General features: G+C 42.4%; 1 protein-coding gene and 1 long non-coding RNA gene across 4 annotated transcripts in view; one reads left to right on the top strand and one right to left on the bottom strand.

Annotated features, from left to right (window-relative positions):
* Window positions 1-6,796: 6,796 nt before the first annotated feature.
* Window positions 6,797-7,032, bottom strand: LOC140330107 (uncharacterized). The gene is made up of 2 exons (XR_011920624.1): window positions 6,894-7,032; window positions 6,797-6,857 (listed from the first exon to the last, which is right to left on the bottom strand). It is a non-coding gene; the product is annotated as an uncharacterized lncRNA (long non-coding RNA).
* A 7,062-nt stretch (window positions 7,033-14,094) lies between these two features.
* Window positions 14,095-24,038, top strand: part of MTR (5-methyltetrahydrofolate-homocysteine methyltransferase) — a 316,459-nt gene continuing 306,515 nt past the window's right edge. For 2 of the 3 annotated variants that reach the window (XR_011920422.1, XM_072409188.1), the window contains exon 1: window positions 14,095-14,276. Coding sequence is in view for 2 of the 3 variants with exons in the window: in XM_072409188.1 (XP_072265289.1) it covers window positions 14,243-14,276 (34 nt within the window). In the remaining variant the exon portion in view is untranslated. The remainder of the gene's footprint in view (window positions 14,277-24,038) is intronic. The other variant, XM_072409187.1, reaches the window with a different exon arrangement.

The following is a 24,038-nucleotide window of genomic DNA, read 5'->3' on the forward strand; positions in this document are numbered from 1 at the left end:
CTGCCATCTCCACACTATGTAACCTTGCCACTCTGTGGTCTCCTGATGCTGCCGCCACCTCCACACTATGTCATTGTGCCACTCTGTGGCCTCCTGATGCTGCCGCCACCTCCACACTATGTCATTGTGCCACTCTGTGGCCTCCTGATGCTGTCGCCACCTCCACACTATGTCATTGTGCAACTCTGTGGCCTCCTAATGCTGTCGCCACCTGCAGACTCTGCCATTGTGCCACTCTGTGGCCAGTTATCCCTGTGGTAAATATTCTGACACCTCCTGCTCCTAACCCAAAAGTAGCAAGGATCAAGAGACCCCACTTTCACGGTCTGTATTCATACTGAAAATCAAGATCAAGCGAGCTTTTGCCAGTCAGCTCCACGGGAGGTTTCTGTCCTTCCTGAGCTTGCCTTAGGACACCTACGTTATCGTTACGTTACCTGTCACTGTCCTCGAAACGGGTCGCACCCAGCACGCGCCGGGCGCTTGGAGCCAGAAGCGAGAGCCCCTAAGAGTCAAGTCCCCGCCCAATGCCAAGTGCTCCTTCTTTCACCCACCTTTGTCAGCGGGAACTGGTGTTGCCACCCACTGCCCCACTCTGTCACTGGGTCACTTTGTGGTTTCCTGATGCTGCTGCCATCTCCACACTATGTCACCTTGCCACTCTGTTGTATCCTTCTGATGCTGCTGCTGCTGCCATCTCAACACTATGTCCCCTTTGCCACTCTGTGGTATCCTCCTGATGCTGCTGCTGCTGCCATCTCCACACTATGTCACTTTGCCGCTCTGTGGTCTCCTGATGCTGCTGCTGCTGCCATCTCCACACTATGTCACCTTGCCACTCTGTAGTATCCTCCTCATGCTGGCGCCACCTCCAAACTCTGTCATTGTGCCACTCTGTAGCCTCCTGATGCTGCCGCCACCTCCAGACTCGGTCATTGTGCCACTCTGTGGCCTCCTCCTGATGCTGATGCTGCCGCCACCTCCAGGCTCTGTCATTGTGCCACTCTGTAGCCTCCTGATACTGCGGCCACCTCCAGACTCAGTCATTGTGCCACTCTGTGGCCTCCGCCTGATGCTGCTGCTGCTGCCACCTCAGTCACCCTCTCCACTCTGTCGGGGGGGCTCTACTTGTATAAGCAGTTAATAGAATAGGTTCTATAGACATGTATATGGAATCAGCTGATGAGAGTGTAAAAGGAGTGCGCTTCATCTTGACGCTAACATGGACCTGTAAGGCTGAGTTCATACTTGAGTCAGTTTGGCCCCGTGACTGCCCAAATAAGTGAAGTGTGCAGTGATTCTAATAGCGACGCCTGTCATCTGCATATCATACTGACTCACAGTATTATTTCACTACCACAGCAGACTTTCTATGCGTGGTACTGCAAGGCACAGTGTTCTACACCACTATCAAGGCTCCCTGCAGCCCAGAAATAGCCATTTTTTAGTGCAATTTGCCGCAAATAAATTTGAATAGAAGCAAATCTTTTCAGAAAATTCAGGTGAACCGGCCGAATCGAATTTTCGAGAAATTCGGTCATCTCTAGTTATGATCATACATACGGAACCAACAGGATGGTTTTTAAAATGTTTTCCCTACTTCGCTGCTAGGCACAAAACCCACTTAGTGAAAATGGATGAGGGCAAATGCACACCGAGTCTATTGGCTAATAGTTTAGAAAAAACTTTACATGTCACAACTTGAAATAATGAGATGGGTGAAAGTTGGCAGTTGGGGAATGGCCATTGTTAGGTTTAGGAATAAAAGAGACTTTGGAAAGAGAAAAAGGGTTAAAAAAGTAACCAAGATTGGGAGAAGAGATTTATAAAACCTGGGAGCAAAACTGTTGTGATCTGGCCTCTTCACTGCAGGTGACCACTTAATGTCACACTTGGAGGAGAAGGGGACTCTAGGGGCCGCTACGGCTTGCACAGAATTGGTGTAAGCCCCATTTTCCCCCAGAGTCTTTAGTGGTAAGGTGTTGCACTGCGGGTTACTGCTGGTTACTGCTAGGTTGAGGTTCTTGGGTACACCAGGGTGGGCAGGATGATGCATGGTACCTAATCACTAGACAGAAAACTGTCAAGGAAGGCCAGGGTCTAGGCAGGCAGCAAGCAAGAAAGGTCAGGAACAAGCCAGGGGTCAAAGAACCAGAAATCCAGGAAATAGACACCGGTGACACGGCGGCCACAGCAGACAAAGGGGAACACGGGAGACATAGGAAACACTGCAGACACAGAGGAATACTTAAACAGCACAAGGGAACAGGCAGGGGAACACCAGACTGGGCAATAGGGGTTAACACAGGAGCTGGCCAGGGAGAGCACTGATTTAAACAGCAGGTGTAAACGAAATGCTCAGCAGAGCTAGGGGGCTTGGCACCAATGCTGAGTGCTGTGTCTGAGCTAGCTAAATAGCCAGGGATGATTAAGAGGACATTTCCTGATTAGCCAGTGGGATGGGTGAAACTGATAAAACTTGAAAGACATGCACAGGAGTGAGGTGTCTGTGCTTTAGTGAGGAAGAGGTAAATGTGACAGTCCTCAGCTCTATGGTCTTGCAAACATAGAATTTCAGTGGTATTTAGCTTTTACATAAGGTAAACTTCCACAAAGGTTTTAAGTGGTAACTTAACTTAGCTTTCTAAGGCATGATCCTAAAAGAATCCTGGATTTTTTAGTCCTTTGGATTTGTATAGATGAGTGAGCACCTCTCCTTTCAAACTTTTGCTCCAACTTCATGGCAAAAACAACTGCACTAGCGTTTCCACTGGGCAGTGATTGCGACTCTTCAACTTTCTGGTAGCACCTGCCCCAAAAGCATGAAAGACATCAATTTTAAGCGGGACTTTTAAAGCCAGTACCATCAGTATATTACAAAAATAACAAAATTTTATTAATAATAAACAATAAAAACAAACATCATTTCAAATACATAAAAACACAATAAAATGTAGGTGTATATAATGACCTCTCCTTACAGAATACCCCAAAGGGTTTCAATTCTGAATTACTTTTCGATGCATTCCGCAGAAAAAAATCCGCTTCTTCGGTAGGAAGGAGAGGAGAAGTCTATAACCATAGAGACATTTATTACTCTAATGCATGGAAAACACAAGATAAAGAACAAACCCAAATCACACAATTATCCAAAAACAAAAATACAAATACACAAAATTGCATGAACAAGTACCTGATGTTTGTACTTCCAGCAGCCCTCTTATTTAAAATTGTAGCAAAAAGATATCAAAAGACCATTTGTTAATGATCTAGACAATAATGCCAACTACTCTTCTAATAATCAGACCTAATGAGGCCTAGTAAAACAAGGCGAATAACGATTATCCTTTCATTTTCTCTTGTAACTACAGTATACCATTGCCGCCATAACCACCTCCTTCCTTGCAACAATTTTAAATAAGAGGGCTGCTAAGAGGGTATGGCTATTTTGGAAGGAAGAATTGGATCATGAAATAGGAGACAGGCAGACAGGAACAAGGAAAAGAAAGGCAAGAGAGGAGAAGACAAGAGAGACAAAGGGATAACTAGAGGAAAAGGCAAAGGGATAGGGGGAAACATGGAGAACAAGCAGATAGAACGGTGTAAAGATATGGGGCACTCACAAGCAGCCTTCGAAGATGGCGCTCATCTGACAGGGCTCTGCAAGTGTGTCGTCAGTTCAGCAATCAGTTTAAGCAGGTCTACAGTGCTTTCTAACAGGCCACACAAACTTCAGTCACACGGTTTCAAATGGGGAAGAGTTTGGTACCGTCCACTCCCAAAAGCAGACCATGGCAACTACTCAGTCTATGCGTTCGCAGATAAAAATGGAAACGAAACATGGCATGGCATGGAAACAGCATGCAGGCAGTCTCCCCTAGGGGGCGTATGGAGGTGGTGCGAGCCCTGAGAAGGGTCAAGGCTTGCACCACAGACGCTCCAGGCGACAGACGGCACTGACACAGGGGCCACTGCGGGCACAGGGAACACAGGAGACACTGGAAGCAACAGAGGACACAAGAGATGCAGGGATATCCACAGGCAGACAGGAACAGCACAGGAAAGTTGGATGGGAACCAATGAACTGGACAACGAGGGGGTGGACACAGGAAACACTGGAATAAGCAACAGGCATACAGGAACAAGTTCACAGGGCAAGGGGCTCGGCACTAGTGAAGACTTGTTGCACGAACACAAAGTGCAGTCTGTGAGCCAGCTAAATAGCCAGGGCTGATCAAGAGGCTATTTTCTGATTGGCCAGTAGATTAGATGGAATTGATGAAGCTTGGGAACAGAGGCAGGCCCAGCTTCAGAACTGCAAGAATGTGCATGAGAGACATGCCTGCGCTTTAGTGAGGAGGAGGTAAATGTGACATTACCCCCCCTTTTACGGGGCCTCCCCACCCACCAGGGTACAGGTTTAAGGGGAAAACGAAGGTGAAACTTCTTGGCAAGAAGAGGTTCAGACACATCTGTAGCTGGAACCCACGATGTCTCTTCAGGACCAAAACCTTTCCAATCAATTAGGTACATTAGCTTTTTGCGAGAAAACTTGGAATTCAGAATTCGATGGACTTCATATTCCTGAGAAGAATGGGGTGAAGGAGTAGCCAATAGAGAGGGACGAGAAAAGCAGTTCAGGACCAACGGCTTAAGTTACCTTGGCAAAAATGGCATAAGGTCCAATGAACCGTGGAGCAAACTTCAGAGAAGGCACCTTGCAACAAATGTTCCATATGGAGAGCCAGACTTTATCCCCAGGTTGCAAAAGAGGCGCCTTACGACGACGCGGATCAGCAAACTTCTTGTAACGAGACGCTGAGTGCTTTAGGTGCTCTGAGGTTGAAGCCTAAATACAGTTGAAGTTTCTCTGCAGGGCACTGAATGCGTGTACATTGGCAGAGCAGGGAATAGGAGACGGAGGCTGTTTGCCGTATTTAATGAAAAATGGAGATTCTTTGGTGCTGGTGCAGACATGATTATTGTGAGCAAACTCTGCCCAAGGTAGCAGAGTCCCCCAGTCATCATGGTGAACCACAACCACAACACAGATATATAAAATATATAAAAGATCACGAAACACCCCATTCACAAAGTGCTGGAAAACAGCCGGGGCATTGCAGAGACCGAAGGGCATTACAAGGTACTCTTAGTGGCCATCTCTGGTGTTAAATGCTGTTTTCCATTCATCCCCTTCCTTGATCAGAATTAGATTATATGCACCTCCGAGGTCTAGTTTGGTGAAGATCTGTGCACTGCGAAGACAGTCAAAAAGCTCAGGAATGAGTGGCAAAGGGTAGCGGTTCTTTATGGTGATGGCGTTTAGACCGCGGTAGTCAATACATGGCCGGAGAGTCCCATCTTTTTTCTGGGCAAAGAAAAACTCTGCATCTGCAGGGTAAGAGGACTTGCAAATAAACCCCCTCTGCAAATTCTCTTAGATGTAATCAGTCATAGCCTTGGTTTCTGGGAGACTAAGGAAGTACACCCAACCTCTGGGAGGTGTGGAATTCAGAATGAGGTCCATTACACAGTCGTAGAGCCTGTAGGGAGGTAGCTGCTCAGCATTGCGCTTAGAGAACACATCCTGGAAATCCATATACTGAGTTGGAATGAACGGAGCAACTTTAGGAGTGGAGAAAGCAAGAGGCCTGGTAGGCGTTAGCTTGGCCAGGCATGTGGAGTGACACGAGGGACCCCAAGCCAATACCTCAGTAATAGTCCAATCAAGCAGAGGAGAATGCTGTTGAATAGGTCTGGTCTGGAAGCGGATCAGTCCACATGACAAAGGGGGACCATCCACTGCAGAGTAGGAATGAGCAAGAAGGCCACTCATAGTCTCGCAAAAATTTCCTAGAACTTCTGATGGATAAGCGAAATTTCGGCGAACCGATTTCACAAATTCCATTAAAGTCAATACGACGATTTTGAACAATAATAGCAAAGTCCCTCCACATGTTTGAACCACCAAATTTGCTAGGTATGTGTAGGAGAAAAGTGGCAACAAGGGAAAAATACAAAAGTTCCAAAAGACCTTGTGGTTTTCCAGAAAATGTCAGGTAAAGTGACAGCAGGCAAATAAGAATTTTGGCCCCGCCTCCTCCTGCTGCTGCTGCGGCCTGTCAGTACTCCATTTACTAAAATTGTATTACACACTTTCGGATGGCATGGACGATGAACTACACCCAGCTCTAGATGCCAGTTACCAATGCGGTCCACGCTCCATCTCAGGGCCCACTGCCTTCTCCTGCTGCTGCCGCCTGTCAGTACTCCTTTCATTAAAATTGCATTACACACTTCTGGGTGGCATTGATGATGCGCTACACCCAAGGCTTTGATGCCAGTTACAAACTCCCGTATCCAATCCAATACAAAAAATTAAAAAAAATAAAATAAAAGTAAATTATTTGGAAATTCAAATTTATATTTTGTATTTGATTGGATACAAACTTGCGTATCCAATCCAATACAAAATAATATAAAATTAATACAAAGTACATAACTGGTAAATTCAAACGCTCATTTTGTATTGGATTGAATACAAACTCCTGTATCCAATCCAATACAAAAAAATAAAAAAATAAATAAAATAAAAGTAAATAACTTGGAAATTCAAATTCTTATTTTGTATTGGATTGGATACAAACTCCCGTATCCAATCAATACAAAATAATTCAAAACAAACCCCAATAAATACAGAATCAAAGTTTTAAAAATTGCCACTTAGTCCCTGGATGGCTAGTGTGTAACACTGTGTCTTATCTTACCTTTGCTGATCTTCGCCTAATTTTGACCATTTGCTGCCTGCTTTGACCTCTGCCTGGACTCCGACATCTCTGCCTGCCGCCTGCCCTGACCTCTGCCTGGACTCTGACATCTCCGCCTGCTTTGACCTCTGCTTGGACTCTGACATCTCTGCCTGGACCTGGACATCACCGCCTGCCTGACCCCTGCCATGGCTTCAAGCTTTGTTTATGTAGTCATGTTTAAGCTGATTTTTGTGTTTTTCCTAATAATTTTATTAAAAGTAATTTTTTTTTTTAAATGATTGTATGTTTCAAACATTTTTTATTTTCATAATATCTACTAGAACCCCTGTTCGGACATATTTCTGTAAGTTACAGGTCTACAATTTAAAAAAAAAATTTCATGAAAAACAGTGGATCACTTTTGGTACAGAAATCTAGACCTCAGTGTAACGCTCAGGAGGTTAAGGCAAGGGAGTAGCTGACAGAGAATAACCTGACTTGGAGCAGGAAGTAAACAATGTTGGATCCAGAGGCAGAGAGGGTGCTGGCAGCAGGGGGCTGCAAGGATGGTGAGCAAGAAAGAGGCACAGGTTACCTGGCCTTGCAGGAATCTATGACAACCAGCTTCTGAGACTCCAGCTACAGTTCCTGCTCCAGTCCTCATGCCACCCTGCTCGGCGCTTCAAATTCCTACTCCTCCTCGCTATTCTGCTGACCCCAATCTCTGTCGTGGCTTTGTAAATCAATGCCTAATTCAGTTTGAGTTGCAGCCCTGGAACTTTCCCACCAAACAAACTAAAGTTAGATCCTTCACCTGCAGCAGTCCTCTCTCACTGTGGGCCAGCATGCCATAAAATTCCGAACTCTGGCTACAGAATTGAGCTGGAACAATGATGCTTTTGTGGCAGTGTTCTGGCAGGGTCTTGATAGCCATATTAAGGACGAACTTGCTGGCCGTGACCTTCCATCTATGCTTGATGACATGGCGTCCCTCAGTATTCGGGTTGACACCCGTTTCCAGGAAGGAGCCCAGGAAACCCAGAGAGTTCAGCGACCTGTCAAGCTGGCACCAAATTTCCAGAACCCTCCTCCTCCGGCAATTGCACCTGTGCAAGTGGATCAGGCACAACTGTCCTCAGAGCCACCAGAACCTCTGCTTACAACCTCATCTGCATTCATAAGGGGGACGATTGGAAGACGGATTTCAACACCCACGATGGAAAGATCTCACTGGTAAACTGACTGTACTTGAACACATATGTTTTTGGACCCCCCTGTCCCCTAAATTGATCACTATATTATACTATAATAAACTCAAAATTAACAAAGGTGCCAGTACACCCTTAGACATCCTAATGGAAAAAGGACCTGAGGTGCACACGTCACGCACGGAGAGACAGGACCACTAGTGGGTTCTATGGCTTGCACGGAGGTGGTGTGAGGCCAAAGAAGGGCCAAGACGCAGAGTCTAAGAAGTAACCAGGTTTTATCCAGAGCCTCTGATGGTGAGGATGTTGTGCCGCTGGTTACTGCCAGGTTGCGGTCTTTGGGCACACCAAGGTAGGCAAAACACGGTACCAAATCACAAAGCAGAAGGATAGTCGAGGAAAGCTGGGGTTGAGGCAGGCAGCAAGCAAGCAAGGTCAGGTCACATGCCAGGGGTCAATTTCTACGGATACAGGAGACAGATACTAGTGACACAGGGGCCATTGCAGGCACAGCGGACACTGCAAGCAACAGGGGGCACAGGTGGCTGTGACAGGATATCCACAGACAGGCAGGAACACTGGAACAGCACAGGGAAGTTGGCTGGGAACCAACAGACTGGACAACGAGGGGTTAACACAGGAGCTGGACACAGGAAAAACTGGATTAAACAACAGGTGTACAGGAACTAGCTCACAGGACTAGGGGCTCGGCACTAGTGGAGACTTGTTGCAGGAACACAGAGTGCAGTGTGTAAGCTAGCAAAATAGTCAGGGCTGGTCAAGCTATTTTTTGATTTGCCAGCGGATCAGACGGAATTGATATAGCTTGGAAACAGAGGCACGCCCAGCATCAGAACTGCCCGCATGTGCAGGAGAGAGGCGTCTGCACTTTAGAGGGGAAGAGGTAAATGTGACAGCACAAAATCTGACCAGAAATGTTTTATCAACTGGGGCAGAATGTCAATATGTTCTATGAATGTAATCACACTGGAATCAGCCTTCAAGGTTATGATGAGGTGGTATAAAGTACGTGATACGTGATCATGCTTTAGGGGCTATTAGGAAGTGGGCACTGAACTAAATATTTGGTGGACCTGGCCATCCATCATCAGATTTGGGGATTTTTGAGGACCATATTCCAAAAACATGTGCCCAGGGATTCTTGGGTAGCTTTACTACAGTTCAAACCCTCTAATCTCACCAGTACCTAACCTATTGAGATGGTGTTTACGCATACTCTTATCTACTAAACAAAATAAAAGCCAAAAATTGGAATAGACAAACCCTTCCCTATCATGAAGTATTATTGCGGATTGATAACATATTCATCATTAAAAAGCTGTCTAGTGTCCTGAATGATACACAGGAAAAATATGGGATCTGGGAACCCTGAAGAGTATATTCACTGTCTAAAATATCTCCAACATTTGGAGTCAGTTAGGTAACAGGTTAACATAAGTAACAAATGGATCACCATGGTTCTGAAAGTCTGTCTGAGGTTACTTGGAGGCCCCAATCTTAAAATTTTTATCCAGAGGATACATCCAGGAATTCATTTCCTACCCTCCTTTGTTTTCTACTTTTCCACTGTAGGCCCCTAGGTCCCTTTTCTATTTCTCTAATGTACCTATTTAATAGATTTATCTGCTGATTGTATCTTTATTAATGATTTGTATGTTAATTGCATTATTCCTGCATGTCAATCCCCAACCCTATATCCCTTTTTATATTAAAAATCAATAAAGCCTATTGAAAATGAAAGGTGTCAGCATACTACAAAGGAAAAAACCTACTAATCCATCTGCTGGGAATGGCAATCCTATGTGGAAGAAGTCGAAACTTCAGACAGAAGCAGCAGTAGTCTAGCACAGGGACTCAAACTTTGAAAAATATAAGAAATAATATCATGTTAATATAATAAGACTCCTCGGAAGGCAAAGGTGTGAGCTGAGGGCGAGGGTAGAGATTTAAAAAAGGAAAGCTGTAGAACCATAATAATTTATATATAATATGGTTCATGATTAGACATTACTAAAACTTGGCATTTTCACTCCAGTTTACCATTTTTTTGGTGAAATGCATTGGAAGCCAGTATGTAAAATCATGATTGTTTAAAGTGTGTCCAGGTTTTTTTAATGTTATTCCCTAGCTGCTTGACATCCAATCAGATAGGTTAAACACCTGATTTCACCCGCACATGCAATGCAAACTGGAAAGAGGTGGGGATTAAGTGTTTCACAGACATAAAAGTGTGGAATACTTGCAGTGGAGCAGCAATTTCAACACACAGGCAGCTAACTTCCTGCTAGTAGGTAACAATTATTAAATCTATTGCAAAGATACTCATACAAACAATAACATGCTTTGGTGATTCTTTTGCCAAGGCAAGGGTAATCAGCTTCCCTAGTCTGCCATCGAAACTTCATCAGAGAGTCTTTCCATATAAATTCTTATTTGACAGAGACATAGGAGAACTAAAACTAAAAGCAGAATCTTCTGATTGGCCTGAGAAGCGAGCTGGAGATGAACTGCCGGCATCTGAACTAAAAAAGTTCTTACCCCACAACAAAGTATCTAACTTCTGATAGAACACTGACATTGGAACATAAAAAAGGCTTTTGAGTAATCTACAGCAGCGGTGCCCAACCTTTTTTCATCTTGGGGCCGCTGTTGACATTAAGATAAAACTTGCGGGCCACAATGGAAACAAACATTGAACAAACATTGAAGATGTATAATTAAAACTATCGAAGTTTTAAGCTAAAATGAAATTAAATTGAAATGTTTCTAGTTACTGTAATATACATGCACCAAAGAAACGACAAGTCAATAATTTCTCTACTCACCATTTGATGCTGACTTTTTAAATAAAAGATACAAAACTAAAGCGATCATACAGTGCTGGCCAGTCATATATTGCTCCCAGCTCAGCATTTCTGTACCAAAGAGCAGAAACTACTCCATACAATGCATCCTGTCAGTTTTAGGGGGGCACTAACCTTTTTTGTACCCCAAAACCTCTGCAATTGATACTTCTAGAGAAATGCAATTCACGTGACAGATAGCCAAGGGGTACATGTTCCTACTGCTACATCTTAAGGTCCCTACATCTCCCCGTTCCTGAGAAATTAGGGTTCACACAAAGTGGCCAGATATGTGTGACAGGGTAGCACAGTATAATAGCTTAAGTTTTTCTGATAGCGTAGCAGCAATAAAATTTTAGGAGGAGTTAGCCACAAGAGTCCCCCACTCATACCTACAGCTCCCCTTTCGGGAGAAATTCGGTTTCAAAGAACATAAGAGGACATATGTGGCAAGGCACCATGGTATGGTAGGAGTGATAACATTTTAGTGGAGAAGAGGAAGCCACAAGAGAATGTTTGACAGGTTAGCATGATATGATGGGTATATTATTTTTATGAGGGGGGGGGGGCAAAAGGAGTCTCCTACTGGCTCCTATATTTCCAGTTGCCAATATCCCTATGTTCCAGAGAAATTGGGGTTCACAGAAGGTAAGTGTCCAGCTATGTGTAATAGCCACCCCACTAGCCGCTTAGTCCCTCGCACCGCAGTGCAGATTTGACTCCAGGTGGCAGTGAGCAGTACTGAGCGTCTTCCCCAAGGTGGTAAAAATTTGGGGCACCACAGTGAATTGACAGTACCCTAATGCTCATTGCCAGGGAAGTGGCCCCTGAGGGTCCCTAACATGCAAACTCAATTTGGGGACCCTGGTCTTGATATAGCCCCCCCTTTAATGGTAAAATAGTCCTGATTGTTGTTAGGATTTTAAGCTTGGGACCCTGTATCTGGAACCGTGTTATATTTAAAGGGCTCCCAGGGTACCCTGTGTACCCCGAAAATTTAATGTTTCTACAGCAACTGGTGTAGGAGATATGAAGGTTTATACATGGGGGTAATAATAGCTGCATGGACACAGACACAGCTCTTATGCTGCTATATGAGGGGTGGGATTATGTCATAGTACAAGGTGGGGGGGGAACAGCCACAGCTGATTGCCAGGTCTATAGTACATGTCCACTCCCAGGGAGCTAACACTAAGCATGCTGAGGAAGCTCCCTCTGCTGGTAGCACATTTTCATGGAGAAACATAGGAAATGCCTGCACCCGTCCCCCACAAGACAATAAGCAGAGAGAGCAAAGAATTAATGAGGAGAGGGCCAGATTTGGCAGCTCCAGGGGCCAGATGTGGCCCATGGGCCATATATTGGGCACCCTTGGTCTACAGAGACCATCCAATCCCTGTCCTGACAAATAAACAATTGTATTCAAGTATTGCATTAAAAATGCTTTATTTTTATGATACTATTCAGTTACTAAAAAATCAATATCTGGCCTGAGTTTCGACATTTCCTCTTTGAGGCCAAAAATTTTGGGGAGTAGAAACTTCTTCTTTTATCCTATAATGAAACTGAAAAAATAGCCCAAGTCTCCCCTAATTCTTGAATAAAGAAATCCAAAACTTCTGCTTACTGAACAACTGGGTAAACGGTTCTTCACAAAACAGTCTCTGTGAGGCAAACTGGAAAATTCTATGTGGTACTGTGCCTTGGACTGGGTCTACATGGACGTTTCTAAAAATGAATGCAAACATTCCTACTGCGTTTATATGCGTTTTTATCCACTTTTATTAGCGTTTTAGAGCTTGCTCTTAAAACGTTGTAAAACGTCTATGCTGCATTTTTCCATGTTTAACGCATTTGTAATGTGTTTACGTTTCAAGTGCCTATTAACCACCTGAGCGTTACACTGATTTCTAGATTTCTGTTCCAAAAGCGTCACAGGTTTTCATGAAATTTTTTTTTTAAATTGTAGACCTGTAACTTACAGAAATATGTCCGAATAGGGTTCTAGTAGATATGAGGAACCACACGGAGTCACCCACCGTACCACCCGATTCGGGTAAGCGCAGGTATCGGTGGGTGGCTTATTTGCGGGGGGGGGTCCTTATTTTACATTTTTCTCTAAAAAGGGGGGGGCTGTCTTATTTGATGGCCCTGCCTTATCATTGGGGAAACACGGTAACAGTTCAAAGGCATGATCAGTGCATAATCACATGACTACAGATAATTAGCAGACATGACAAATGTCCTTGTGGTTCTCTTAGAACAAGATATTTTTGTCAACGTAACAGATATATGGCCGTAGGGAGGAAAGGAAGAGTTTCAATGCAAAAAGGGGGGAAACGGGCGTTAGTTTACTGATAAGAAGAGTACAACTAGTTTTAACATAATTCAGTCGTCTACAAAACATAACAAAAGTACAAAAAAAGTTAACTTCAAGACTCAGCAAAATTTCAGTGTAGATTAGCCCATTGGAATGTATAGGAATTTCATACATGGGCTTTTAAAGCCTCAGGTTAAACGCTGGGAAAAAACGTCTGTGCACACTAAACTTTATAAATGTGCTTTAAAACGCAGTTTCCCATTACTATCTTTGCCCAGACTTTATGTAAAAAGACAAGCCTGCAGACAAACCTTAAAAAAGGCTTGTCATGGAAAATTTAATCCTTATAACGCTTTCCCATATTTATGGATATAAAGAACTGCGACCTATGCTTCTTCTCCTTGGATTAGGACTTTCCTCATAATGATCTGTGTAGTGTAATCCAATCGTTTACCACATAAATTTAGCAGTCACAGACTCAAATGAAGTAGGTGAGCCAGAGTATGTCGTCTGGACATATAAATTAGTGTGTAATTTATAACAAATAATCTTTAACGTTCCCATGCAATGTGGTAGTGAATGATATTACTTCAATTGGTGTGCAGTTCCCCTAAAATAGCTGCAACTCACGTTAACAACCAAAAATTACGTTTTGCATAGCATAATCATTTTTCCCTTGGAGAGTTCGGATATTCCCTGGGCTACAAACTCTTTTGGGCACTGCTGTGTCACTACTCTGAAGCAAAGCAAGGGCTTCGATGGTTGCCAGAGGAGTGAAATTTGCTCACTCTCCTACCTCCTGCTGGGGACACGTAAGAGAGTTAAAAAAAAAAATTCCGTTTTTTTAAGCATTTATCTATTCGCCTCCCCCTTTATTATATATGCAGTTTGGAAAGTAAGCTCCACCCACATTTTGTCATTTGGCGTCATCTATTGAGCATGCTCAGAATGTTCAAGAGCATACACGCTGAGAGTGGTGATAGGAAGTGTTGAATAGTTTGCTTGGTTTGTGTGATAGAATAGTTTACGTTGCTTCGCTATTTAGGTTTGAGATAAGCTAGTCACTCACAGTCGACTTTGTGTACGTGCTGGATCCTTGCTATGTCGCCTACTATTCATCAAGCAGATGTTATGGGTAATGCACGTCTTCTTTTTTATCTTGTGCCCGTGCAGGGTTCACTTTTCTTGCCTAAACGTTTCTGTAACTATTATCTAACTATTATCTGCGTCTCGTCGTTTATAGTGTTCTACAGTATATTTGCTATAAGGCATTGTTATTTGTGTTAGGTTTGTGCAATGATTTTTTTATTTGTAATTTTAAAATACTAACAAAGAAATACATTGTGCAGAGAGGATCATATCTTCTTCAATGTGGAACAGAACTGCTTAGTCAATATGTGAAACCAGCAGCTTTTTAAGTTACCTTACCTCTCCTTACCTTTGTTCCATTTCTTGGTGATGATAAGGATAACACATGGCACGTGTTTAACTGTCCTTGCTGGTAAAATGAATGATAAGTTGGGTGTTTCTCAGTATTTGGTTAACCATTTGCTCAATTGCTTGTCAATCTGAATTCCTTCAAATAGGAACACTCAGCACTATGGGCCTGATTTACTAAAGCTCTCCAAGGCTGGAGAGGATACACTTTCATCAGTGAAATTAGGTGATCCAGCAAACCTGGAATGGATTAAAAACATTTGCTAGCAAATGGAAAATTACTTTGAAGAAATCCATTTCTGGATAATCCAGATTCAATGATGAAAGTGTATCCTCTCCAGCCTTGGAGAGCTTTAATGAATCAGGCCCATTGTCTTGCATTTGGCCTAATTGGCTCCAGACTCATTACCCAATGGCTCCGTAGAAGACCTATGGCTTGCTTAGGTCTAAAAATGTCCACATGCTAGATGATTGGTGCTCGAGATGAATGATGGTTGACTATTTGGGGTGCAAATCTAGCTAGTGTACTTCAGTCCCATGATGTCCTATCCCCTATGGAGCAGGATTTAGTGAGGTCCTTCCCCGCATCTTCCCTTTTCCATAGAACTGAGCAAAAGCAGTGTGTAAAGTTCCCGTCATTGAACATTATCAAGAAAAATTGTTTCCAAGGACAGAACTTGAATATTTGTACACAGATTTACGCCTGTGGACTCCAGGAAATAACTTGTGGGGCAGAAGACATTTTTACCAGATTTTTACTTCTTTAATCAAGAGCTTTTCACTTTTTTTAGCCAGAAAGTTTGAAGTCAGTCATAATCTATTAGAAAGGGGCAGGGTTGTGTTGGTTTTGTCACACCCAAGAAAGGGGGCCTGGCTACTCTAGTGCAGGGATGGGCAAACTTTTTTTATTCAGGGGCCACAATCTAAAAAAAATGGCGATGGTAGAGTGGGCGGGGTTATGCCATCATGACGGCCCTGAACATGTCATGATGGCATAACCCCGCCCACTCTCCCATTGCAGTTGTGAGCCTGTGATGGGAGAGTGGGCAGGGTTGTGTGCAAATACACAGCCCGCCCACTCTCCCACCGAAAGCTCAGAGCCTGCGATGGAAGAGTGGGTGGGGTTGTGTGCAGTGACAGCCCGCCCATTCTCCCATCACAGGCTCTGAGCTTGCGATGGAAGAGTGGGCGGACTGTGTCACTGCACACAACCCGCCCACTCTCCCGTCGCAGGCTCAGATCCTGGGACGTGTTCGCTGCTCTGGCCAGTTCTCCTTACCCTGCTCTGGGTGGCATCAGCCAGAGCCGCGGAACACCCAAAGGCCTGGAGCCATAGTTTGCCCATGCCTGCTCTAGTGTCAAGTGGCAGGAAAGCAGCTTCTGCCTGTGTGTGCTGATGTAGGATAACCTATTCTATTGTATTGTGGTGGTGATGAGTTCTTGTGTGTTCTTGTTCCTCTTTGGGTTTGCTTTTATTAGTGTATGTAATGTGACTGAATTTGTGTTTTGATCCTCTGACTTGCAAATGAGTAAACATTGCAAATATCCCCAGGTTAACTCTGGCCTTTGCAGTACTAGGTCACAAGTTAGTGTCTTGGCCAAGATTCAATCGGCTTTAAGTTTGCATTTTTTTCCCTGTGTTTGTGTAGGTTTTTCCCGGGCACTCTGGTTTCCTCCTACATTCCCAAAACACGCAGCTAGGTAATTCATTGGTTCCCCCCAAAATTACCTTAGCCTGTGTGTTAATGGCATATGACTGTGGTAGGGACTTTGGTTTGTTAGCCCCTTTGAGGGACATTTAGTGAAAGGGCTATGGACATATGTAATTAAACCATATTCCCTTGTTCTGCTGTGGCTTAAATGTATTTTTGTTTATTGTTGCCAGACACCTTCCTCGTCGGTGGAACCTTTTCAGAAGGAAAGTATTGTTAGTGAAATTTGAAATATATACCAGATGTTGGTAACAACCTAAGTAATCCACAAATACAAAGAAATCAAAACAAGTTGATAAATTGTGTAATAAAGTGGAATGGCGCAAAGAATAAGTATTTAACACACTTACAGAAATGTAGTTAATACTTAATAGAAAAGCATTTGTTGGTTATAACAACTTCAAGATATCATAACTAGTCGCATACATTGCTCAGGTGTAAATTTTTTTTGGCCCATTCTTCCACACTGTCTTCAAATCTTGAAGGTTTCAAGGCCCTCTTCTATGAACTCTAATCTTCAATTTTTTCCATGGATTTGCAATTGGATTTAAGTTGGGTCATTGACTGGGCCATTCTAGCTGCTTTCATTTATCTCTCTGAAACCAATTTAGAGTTTCTTTGGTTGTGTGCTTGGGACCATTTTCTTCCTAAAATGTCCACCCTTGTTTCATCTTCCGCTACCTGATGGACTACAGCAGATTCTTTTGAAGAATGTCCTAGTACATTTCTGCATTCATCCTTCTTTCAATTTTTTAAAGTCTGCCAGTATATTATGCTGAAAAACTGCCCCCATACAATGATGTTCCCACCTTCAAACTTTACTGTTAGTATGGTGTTTTTTTGAGCGATGTGCAGTGCCAATTCCCCTCTTAACACATTGTGTGTGACAGTCAAATGAATTTTGGTCTCATCTGATTATACTATATTCTCCCAGTACCTCACTGGCTTGTCCAAATGTTATGCAGCAAACTTTAAACTAGCTTGAACATGCTTTTTTTTCAGCAGCGGAGTCTTGAGCTTTCATAGAGGCCATGTTGGTTGAGTGCATTACTTTATTTTTTTTTAAACTTCTTTACCTGCTAATTCCAGGTCTTTCTGAAACTACCTGTGAGTGATCTTTGGCTCTTGGGAAACTCTTTTGATTATTCTTCTGACTCCTCTGTCACAAATCTTGCGAAGGGCAACTGGTTGTGGCCAGTTTAGTGTTATTTAGTGTAGAAATTGTAGCCAAAGTCACCAGTAGATTTTGCAACAATAAGGTTAAGATCTTGAGAGAGCTCTTTGTTTTACCCATCATGAGGTGCTTCTTGGGTGATACCTTGGTAATGAGAAACCTTTTTATAGGCCATCAATTAGGGCTAAACCAGCTGATATTAATTTGCACTGATTTGAGGTAGAGTTGCTTTGTAAATAACGACAGATTTCAGCAGGTTTCTTGGTTTTCTATGCCATTTTGCACCTCCTTTTCTTCGTGTGTTTATTACTTTTCCCTGTGCCATTCCACTGTTTTACACATAAACATACACATATACATATTTGCTTTGAATTCTTTGTATGGATTACTTGGGTTGATGACCCCTGATGTAAATTTCCTGTTAATGGCCCCATTAGAAATATATTTACTGAACATTGTTGTGTTCAATACTTTTTGCCCCCCACTGTTTTTCCCAAAGCAATTAACAATATGCTGGAAATAAACAGAAGTAGCTATCTGTACAGAAGATACTTTTTTCAAACTTTTTATACGCTACAACTTCAGTAAAAGTGGGAGGAGTCGGAAGGATGAGTGGAAAGCTGTGTACCATAAAGATGTAGCCAGGTGGGAATATGTAAACCTTATACTGTGCTCAGATGAGTTTGTTAAATAATATTTCTTTTCTGATACTTTATCATAATTCTTAATAAAGTCACGTGGAACTGGTCTCTTCAAAGAGATCAATATTATGGAAAATTATTAAATTGTAAGAATGTAACAGGACAATTTAGGGTGGAAAATGTGCTGTCAGGATGAGTTGCCAGGAAAGGAAACCTACAGGTAAGTATGAAACAATTTTCCATATTTGTGGCACTCCTCCTGCCAGTGCGCCACTAGGACGTAACAAGCAATGAACATGGGAGGGTAATAATATATGAAAGATTCATACTAATAATCTTTAGCAAAAGCTGAGTACAAGATTGAGGAGGCCGAGGTGAGCTGCTGAACCAGAAGCTACATCCAGTCTGTAATGCCCAATGAAGATATTGGGTGATTTCTAACTGGCTGCTTTACATATTGTTTTTGTAGACGCTTCCAAAGTAGGATGCCCACAAGGCTGCCACTCAGCTTGTTGAATTTGCCCTTATCGCCTGTGGTGGGACTAGTCCCAGCAACTGATAACCATACCTTTTTGTCTCCGTTATCTAGTGGCAAATTACTCTTGCTGGCACAGTCTATTTGGGGATACAGATTGTCCCCTGATCTGAACCCTTTCATTCTTTGTATATATGTGGAAATAAGGTTGACCATATTTAGTTTGCTATAATCTAATTCATCCTCCCGAGCATCCCTAGCAGGAGAGTTCAATGTATGGCCTTTAGTTTTGAGACGCGTCGTACCGATGTGATATCGCTCAGGAATACTGTCTTTCATGTTAACTTTTGAGGTATGCTTAATAAAATTAAAAAGATGATTGTAACAGGTCTTCAGTTACAAGGCACTAGTGGTAAATCCTATGAATGGAAAAAGCGAATTAAAAGGTGGTCTAATTTTAAACACCATTTTGAGAAATTGTTGTATCGGAGTGTTCTCTGCCCGTCCTATGCCAGTTAGTGCAGACACCTGGACTTTAACTGTACTGTAACTCGGGCCTTTGTCTAATGCAGAGCGTAAAAAATCCAAAATCTGTGTGGAAGCTGGACTCAAAGGTAAAAACCCTGCCTTTTGTGATGGGGAAGCCAAAAGGTCCATTACTGGGGTACCCTCCCAGTATTAAAGATTGCTTTGAGATATTGTGGGTTCAGGGACCACTTGTTGGGGCCTGGAAATGATCTGCTCAGATAATCTGTTAGATCAGTGATGGTCAACCTTTTAGAGACTCAGTGCCCAAATTACAACCCAAAACTAACTTATTTATTGCAACGTGCCAACACAACATTTTAACATGAATACTGAGGTTTTAGTGTAGAAAAAAGAACTCCTACATTAACATCTTTTGTCTTAAAATAAAAACACAATAACCGAGCTTTCAATGAAAAAACAATAACTGAGCTTTCAATGATACAAACAACTTTTTATTGAAAGGTAAAAGATTGAATTTGCCATGCGTTTGAACAGTTATTTGTTATTTTTGCCGTTTGTATGCATGCTGATAATTTGTCTAACCTTGGCTTATACTGATATAATTCAAAGCTGAAAACTGTCCACAAGAATAAAATGATCCAAACAAAGTAAGGAAAGCAAACCCAAATTCTTGAAATTAAAATTATTTGGCAGAAAATTCCACACTTTAAAGATTTCATTTTCAGAACTAACTGTGCTCTCATTTGTCATCCCTTCTATCTTATCCAATGTTTCACACAAAGTTGTTTCTATCTTAAGAAACTGTAAAAATCTGTTACGAAAATTCACCTTTGCAGCTGCTACAATGCTAAAAATTCCTTGTAAATTTTCTTATGGCTTGTGGGATTGTTTGCAAATGTTGTAGAATTTCCTAAATGCATTTTCAGATTTGGAAAATATTTCACCAGCCTAATTTAAAGGCCAATTTTGATATTTTCATATTCAAGTTTTGTTGAGTGACTAATTGGAATTGATGCATAGCAGTTGCCATTATGCAGTAAAACAGATTTCTAATGAGTGGAACTGTCTATGGAAAAACCGCCTGTCTTCTGCTCTGCGTTCTGGTACTCCCATATGGGCTAGCAGTCCAGGGATGTTACAACAATACACAAAGTCTCCATCTTCATTGAAATGTAGTAGGAGTGTCACCTTACTTGTTCCATAAACTTAACTTTATACCTGTTTAACTTCCGGTCTCCGTTCTTTTAACCTGGATGCTAAAAGTTTAGATGTTAATTTTGATCATTGAGCTCTTTTTTGGGAGAACTGCTGGTTTGATGAAACACTTCCTTTCCAATTTACTTCCACTGCTAACTCCTGGATTACACTCCAAACCCTATATATCCTCCATGTCGTATACAGGAATATCAGGCAGTGTACTGAACCCTGGTATGGGAACATCAGCACCATGTGGCACAGGTCGTCTTGCTGATTCCAAATCGGGGTACTCCTACTTGTTTTTCTTGTAACGATTGAAACCTTTTACAGTCGCTGCAGAAAAATAACAATCATTATGATGATTTTTGGGCTCTCGCCATACCATAGAAACTTTTCATTTTTTCCATTTTCATTGATGTAGACACTCTTCACAAGTTTTGAATACCCTATGGGGAGCCCAATACATATCTTGGTCCCCCAGTTTAATACCAAAATATGCAAGATATGCTTGTTTCACAAATTCTGTAATATTTCTTCTCTGTTTTTGCTAAGAATATTCACCACAAATGTAGCAAAATACATTAGGGTCATTTAAACAACTTCTTGAAGAACTCATATTTCTCTAAAAATAGAAAATGTAAGAATAAAAAGGCAAATTAAAGTTTCATGAAAATAATGCTACATTTATTATAGAAAATGCAAAATCGGTCAAAATAAAGGTTTTTAATAATTTGCTGTGTTAACATTTGTTGTTGGTAAAATCATCTATTTTGATTCCTGTATCACAAGAACTAGAGCCAATTGCCTTGGCAAGTGAAAACATGTTTTTTGTTGTTGAGCTGTGTAATAAGGAGGTTGCACAAACCCATCAGGCCTAGTAACCCGTGATGGACTTTTTTCTCTAGAAATTTTTCCAATACCCCCTTAAAGGCATCTAGGCTAGATGCCATCACCCCAGTGCAGAATTACCACCTTCTTTTTTTTCATTATGTAAGACATTGTCACTAAGACAGAAAATGATCAACATCTTCACTAGTAGGGTGAAGACAGCAAAAATATTATTTATATCTCACATTACAGTAATGCAGGGGGTTTTACACATGCCAATTGCATAGCAATGCAGCATATTGCACACAGCTTGTTTTAAGAAGCACTGTGGACACCCACACACAGTTACAGGGTTCTCATTACATGCAACAGACCCTTAACCTTCTACCACAAGCTTTGTGTTCACCTGATCATGACTGGGTATATCAGACTCCTGTCCCTGGGCTGTGTAGCTCTGTTCTGTGTCTTCAGCTTAATTCATTACTGTACTTCTCATAGCTAGGACACCAATACTAACTTTCTACTTTTTCTCTGTACTTTAACCCTTTCAATGCTGGATCAGGACACATCAGCTACAATACACAAGAGTTGCCTCTCCTCCCCACAGCCTGGTATTCTGAGGGTTAACTGATGACTCTGGAGAAGGGAAATTCCGCAGCCAGCACAGCTGACAGAGGGACAATAGCACAGGCAATGGGAGGCCAGCGAGGTGGGGAGCGCCTGCCCACAAAGAGGGCTCTGCCTGCAATAGGTTCGCTACCACTGCACTAGATGATTCTGCACTCTGAGGTTCTCTTTTCTCTGTACACCTCCTCTCTCGGTAGTCTTATATCCTCCTTTGGCTTACAGTACTGTCTGTATGCTGATGACACTCAAATCTATCTGTCCACTCCTTACTTGTCTCCTTCAGCCCTGGATAAAGTCTCATGCTGCCTGTCAGCCATCTCATCATTGATGTCTCACCGATTCCTGAAACTAAACCTGGATAAAACGGAACTCATCATCTTTCCCCCTCAAATTCCATATCTCCCCCTGACATATTTCTAACTGTTAACAACACTGTTATTCGGCCCTCCCTTCAGGCATGTTGTCTTGGTGTCACTTTTGATTCTGCCCCCTCATTTTACTCATTTACTTTCACCTACGCAACATCTCCGAAATCCCCCCCCCCCCCACCTGTCCCCAGTACACACACTTATTTCTCATCTGGACTACTACAACATCCTCCTCTCTGGTATTCCCCTTACCCGACTCTCTCCTCTACAATCTATTATGAATGCTGCAGCCAGACTCATCCATCCTTCCCACCACTCCTCTTCTGCTGCATCTCTTTACAGTTCTTTTTACTAGCTTCTATTTCACCTTAAAATCAAATTCAAGCTCCAGTGCTTTGCCTTCAAATCCCTCCACAGTTCTTGTCCCACTTACCTTTCTGACCTCGTAAAAATATACTCCCTCAACTGCTCTCTTTGCTCCTCTGATGACCTACAACTGACTTCTTCATTCACAACCTCAGCACACGCACGGCTCCAAGTCTTTTCTAGAGCTGCTCCTACTCTCTGCTCATTTAAAAGAGCTCTCAAAATCAATTTTTCAAACTTGCCTACCCATCTACTTCTGTTTTTTGAAACCCTCAATTCTTCTTACCACTACAAATCTCCTCTCATATTGTGTGTTAATTCCCCCATCTCCTAGATTGTAGGCTCTTTGGGACAGGGTACTCTCCTCCTGTGTCACTGTGTTTGTCTGTCATTTGCAACCCCTATTTAATGTACAGCGCTGCGTAATATGTTGGCGCTATATAAATCCTGTTTAATGATAGTAATAATAATAATAATATCCCAAGTGGCTCTGCGCATTCCTGACATTGGGAATGCAGAGAGAGGTTTTCTGCTCATGTTTTACCCTTCTGGAAAATAATGGATGATTCTGGCTTCTCACCACTTTAGGCCAGTTATTAGCAGTTATCTTTTCATATTATTATGAAAAATATTAGCGGAAGCCCTGGTTCCTCTGAGAAGAGAGGGAATTTCTACAACCACCCTATTTGTATGACCTTTTAACCTGTACAGGCTCAGAAACTTGAGTTACGCACAGTTCTAATTAGACTTGTTTTCACATTTTTAGATTGATGATCAGTGCAGAAAATTCTGCTAATATCCTGTTTTTTTGTGGGGTATATGGTAAACTCCACTGTTGAAAGTGAATAAGATTTTTTTTTTTTTTTTTTTTTTCTGGAAGAAACTTTTTTGAACTGTGGAAGGAGAGGATTAATACTGATGGTACTAGCTTCAACACCAAAGCAACAAAACACCAGGCCATCTCCATTTCTTCTTACCTACCCGACTTACTCTGTTGCATTCCATTTTCTTGCAATTCTCTCCAGAATTTTTTTACAGTGAGGGGAAGCTGTAGATGGGTGGTCAAAAAGTGGGTGGGGCAATAATGGGTTTTTCTCCCTAGTAGTTTTGGGCCAAAAGGTAACATCTGTACAACTGTCTTCTTGATAGTCTGTGATCTTTCCTGCTAAATAATTGAAATGACAGCCAAAGACCAATGCTGTTTTCTATAGAGGAGGGAAGCAGTGGGGTGCTGCTGATACCTCACTGCAACAATGGTTTTGTAAAGCCCACAGGCGTTTTGCTTCTCTGGCACCTTATACACACATTTTCTGCTGGGCCTTTGGGATATGGTCTTTTGTCAAATGCTAAAATATACAGTAGTTGTGCAAAGTCAAGAAAAAGGTACATTATGGTAGTGGAGGTCAATTGATTTTGTGATCTCTCTCTCTCTCTCTCTCCCTCTCGCGCATTCTCTCTCTCTCTCTCCCTCTCGCGCATTCTCTCTCTCTCTCTCCCTCTCGCGCATTCTCTCTCTCTCTCTCCCTCTCGCGCATTCTCTCTCTCTCTCTCCCTCTCGCGCATTCTCTCTCTCTCTCTCTCTC

The sequence above is a fragment of the Pyxicephalus adspersus genome, chromosome 4, assembly GCF_032062135.1.
Source record: "Pyxicephalus adspersus chromosome 4, UCB_Pads_2.0, whole genome shotgun sequence".
Taxonomy (NCBI): Eukaryota; Metazoa; Chordata; class Amphibia; order Anura; family Pyxicephalidae; genus Pyxicephalus; species Pyxicephalus adspersus.